General features: G+C 42.5%; 1 protein-coding gene across 10 annotated transcripts in view; it reads left to right on the forward strand.

Annotated features, from left to right (window-relative positions):
* The window catches only part of LOC111875793 (zinc finger protein 271), a 62,623-nt gene extending 60,156 nt beyond the window's left edge, over nucleotides 1-2,467 (forward strand). For all 10 annotated transcript variants that reach the window (XM_023872316.2, XM_033750219.1, XM_033750221.1 and 7 more), the window contains one exon: nucleotides 1,016-2,467. In XM_023872316.2, coding sequence (XP_023728084.2) covers nucleotides 1,016-2,071 — 1,056 coding nt within the window. In that variant the 3' untranslated portion in view covers nucleotides 2,072-2,467. The remainder of the gene's footprint in view (nucleotides 1-1,015) is intronic.
* The last annotated feature ends 1,765 nt before the right edge of the window (nucleotides 2,468-4,232 follow it).

The raw sequence follows: 4,232 nt of genomic DNA on the forward strand, positions 1-4,232 counted from the left end.
AGCGGTAACGTAACGCTCGCGTAATAGGCGAGTAATCACCCCGCATCCTGGCAGCTATGCGCGGTGACGTCACGAGCAGAGCCGAAGATAGCCGAGCCCCCGCAACCTGGTAACTACGCAAGGCGAGTCAACAGCGGTGACGCAACAAGGGTGCCTATTACGTGGCCGTATTGTCCGATCGAGGCTACATAGGGAGCAGCGAAGGCTATTCACAGTCAGTTGTACTGAGTCAGTCAGTGAGTCCTGGAGCTACCGCCGAGTTAGCCAGCAACTAGTCAGTTGTATTCTGGCATTTGGAGTGTACTAATTGTGATACTGCAGATAGCAGTAACCGTAAATCTGTAATTTGGGTGATTGTAAGTGCCAATGTGAAATAAAATTCGCTATACAAAATACGGCGTGAAGTTATTTGTTGCGATATACGCCCGATATGCGACAATATATATATATATATAGTTATTTTTCAAAAACTTATCGTAGTTGTTCACAACATATGTCATAAGTGAAAGCAAATATACACAGGGAATTGGCAATATTTCAAGCTTTTTAAACAGGTCACAACAAGTGTGGGTTGGTCCCACTCCCATCATTTCTAAAATCCCCAAGCCATACTAGAATTTAGGTTTATCTTCACTGTATCAAAACTCTAGAAGCAGTGCCCTGATGTTCAAGCATATTGCCTCAAGAAGAATGCTTGGAGGGTGGGAAGGACATGGGCCATCTCAGTTGAACACTCGTGAGCAGACAGTACAGCAGTGCACATACATTTACACAGCACAAAGGAATTGTATGATATCTTTCAGATGCCACTCAGGATTGTCTGTATTATATGAGAATATGTTGTCTGTAATTCTTCCATCATTTACAGCACAAATTATCTAGTGACATACCGGGATTTGCTAAACAGTGCAGCTCTTGTCATTTAATAATTGTTAACCTATTTTATATACTATATTGCTTTCAGACTCATTCATCTTCCTGTTAAGATTTATCCTTATAGGTTTTTCTTTTTCAGAACACATTGAATGAACATCAGTTTGCACATGATGTGGACCGTCCATACTCCTGTGATGTGTGTAATAAGTCATTCAGTCAGCAGAGTTATCTGAAGTCACATCGACGGATACATAGTGGGCAGCGTCCATATTCTTGTGGTGTGTGTAATAAGTCCTTCACTCAACAGAGTTATCTGAAGACACATGAACGCATTCATAGTGGAGAGCGGCCGTATTCCTGTGATGTGTGTAATAAATCATTCAGTCAACAGAGTAATCTGAAGTCACATCAAAACATACACAGTGGGCAGCATCCATATTCCTGTGATGTATGCAATAAGTCGTTCAGTCAGCAGGGCAATCTGAAGTCACATCAACGCATACACAGTGGGCAGCGTCCATATTCTTGTGGTGTGTGTAATAAGTCCTTTACTCAGCAGAGTTATTTGAAGTCACATCAGCGTATACACAGTGAGCAGCACCCATATGCCTGTGATGTGTGTAATAAGTCATTTAGTCAACAGAGTTACCTGAAATTACATCAACGCAGACATAGTGGGCAACGTCCATATTCTTGTGATGTGTGCAATAAGTTATTCGGTCAGCACAGTTACTTAAAGATACATCAACGCATTCATGTTGGGGAGCGGCCATTTTCCTGTGACATTTGTAATAAATCATTCGGTAGGCGAAATGATCTGAAGACACATCATCGTGTACATAGCGGGGAGCGGCCATTTTCCTGTAATGTGTGTAATAAGTCATTCAGTGAGCTGAGTACATTGAGACAACATGAACGCTTACATAGTGGGGAGCGGCCATTTTCATGTAGTGTGTGTAGTAAGACATTCAGTAGGCGGAGTGATCTGAAGAAACATGATCACATACATAGTGGGGCACGGCCATTTTCCTGTAACTTATGTAACAAGTCATTCAGTCAGCAGAGCACACTAAAGCAACATCAGCGTACACACAGTGGTGAGCGACCATTTTCTTGTAACATGTGTAATAAGTCATTCGGCCGACGTAGTGATCTAAAGACACATTGTCGCATACATGATAGGGAGCATCCATAGTTAAAGATATGTGTAAAAAATCTCTCCATTGGCTGCAGTTACATACAGGGTGACCCAGGTGTTTGGTGCCATACTTCAGGAGTGTACTGAGGGTTCCCTATAGAACAACTTTGAAATAGGAACCCATGTCTGCAAACAAAATAGCAGTGCTAGAGCAGCATTTAATATCATTTTGTTTAAACTTGGCGCCTCAACATCGAAGAGCACGCACAGGCATATTACCCCCTCCAAACTCTTAAGGCTCACCTGCTAGAGTAGATGTTGGAATTGGCGCCCTCTGTTTTCAATGCATGCGTTACATCAATGAAAAAACTTTGGTGCACCCTTTCAAATATTCCAGTTGTCTCACAGATCACGTCACATGCAACAAGTATTCTGGCCAACAGCTCGAATTCATTATCCACAGGCGTGTCGAAGATCAGGCTTTTCACATGGCGCCAGACAAAATAGTCCAGAGGTGTCAAGTTTGGGGATCAGGGTGACCAAGGCACTGGGCCTCCTCTTCCTGTCCAACAATTGTGAAAAGCAGCATCCAGGTAGTCTTGTGATACAATGCTGAAGTGTGCCAGTGCTCCGTCATGCTCTATCCACATTTGCCTCTGCACAATCAGTGGCACGTCTTCTAGCAAAGTCGGAAGGCTACATTCCAGGAACACCTTGTCAAAGGGCCCATTGAGTCACGGTGGTAGGAGGAAAGGCCCATTCAAGTGATCGCCAATGATGCCAGCCAAGACAGTGACAGAAAATTGTGCCTGGTGGTAACCAACTACAGTAACGTTGGGGTGTTCATCAGCCCTTCGACAGTTGAACCAGCCATCCCTTGTAAACTGCACTTCATCTGTGAAGGAGACATGATTCAGGAAGTTGGGCTGATGTTTACATTGGTTCCGTATCCACTGACAAAATTGAACTCGGGCTACAAAGACAGCTGGACCTACGTTGTGGACTCGCATTGGATGATACAAATAAAGTTGTTGGTCATGCAGGATCCTCCAAACACTTGGTTTTGATGTCCCCACAATCTTGGCAATGTCACGAGTGTTGGTGGATGTCTGTGCCTCTGTGCAATGCAGTTCAACATTGAGACGCCAAGTTTAAACGAAATGATTTTAAATGAGGCCCTAGTGCTGCTATTTTACGTTTGCGGACATGGGTTCCTATTTCAAAGTTATTCTGTAGGGAACCCTCAGTACACTCCTGAAGTATGGCACAAAACTCCTGGGACACTCTGTATTTGCATACACATTGTAGTGTGTCAGTGGCCCTCTCATATGTAAGACATTCTTCAACTATTAGATTAGATTTAATAACAATTCCTGCATAGGTGAGTCTACAGGAACATGTTGTGGGATAGGAGGAATGCGATTATATAAGCTGTGCTTTTTGACCTGGCCACAGGGTTGGAACTCAGGAGAAATATGGCAAGAAGTAGCAGGGAAGTAGTGGCAGCTGTGTTGTGGGAAGGCAGGAGGATAATGTGCTGTATGTAACTGGATCTCTTGTAACTCACACAAATTCTGTCATCCTCATCTCATTTAGTACACTTAACCAAATCCACTGTTTAAGAATGGCCTTGTCTAAAATATTCATACTTCTATGATTTAATTGGAGTATCTGCAGATGCTTACAGGATGTCTTCACTAAAACAACTTTATTTACCAAACATTACACTAACCTTTGAAGTTGCTATTTTGCAACATTGCAAACTGATGTAACAAACCATGACACATTTTAAACTTTATATTCCATATTCCAATCTATATAGTTTACAAATGCTTGCATTATATACAGTGGAACACCACTTCAGTATTCCATTTAAGATTTTCATCTTTCCCAATTAAATGTTAACAGGGTTTCATAATATTGTGGCATGTAGACCCATTGCTAGGCACTGATTGGGAAACAGACAATGGCCAATAAACAGCAACAGAGGAAAGATGTTTTCTGCATGGTCTGCACCAAATGCAGTGGATGCAACAATAGAACTGTTTGGGGAGGTGTTATAGGCAGGACAAATATAAGAGTTTAGTTAGTTGTGAGACAGCTGCAGGCCAGTAAGGACATGAACATGGACAGTGAAAGAGCTATGGCATTGGAAGCTGTTACCAGATGTCCACTGGTGAAGACACATCAGACATATGATTTAATATGTGCTGTAGTG

Source organism: Cryptotermes secundus, unplaced genomic scaffold, assembly GCF_002891405.2.
Source record: "Cryptotermes secundus unplaced genomic scaffold, Csec_1.0 scaffold1552, whole genome shotgun sequence".
NCBI lineage: Eukaryota > Metazoa > Arthropoda > Insecta > Blattodea > Kalotermitidae > Cryptotermes > Cryptotermes secundus.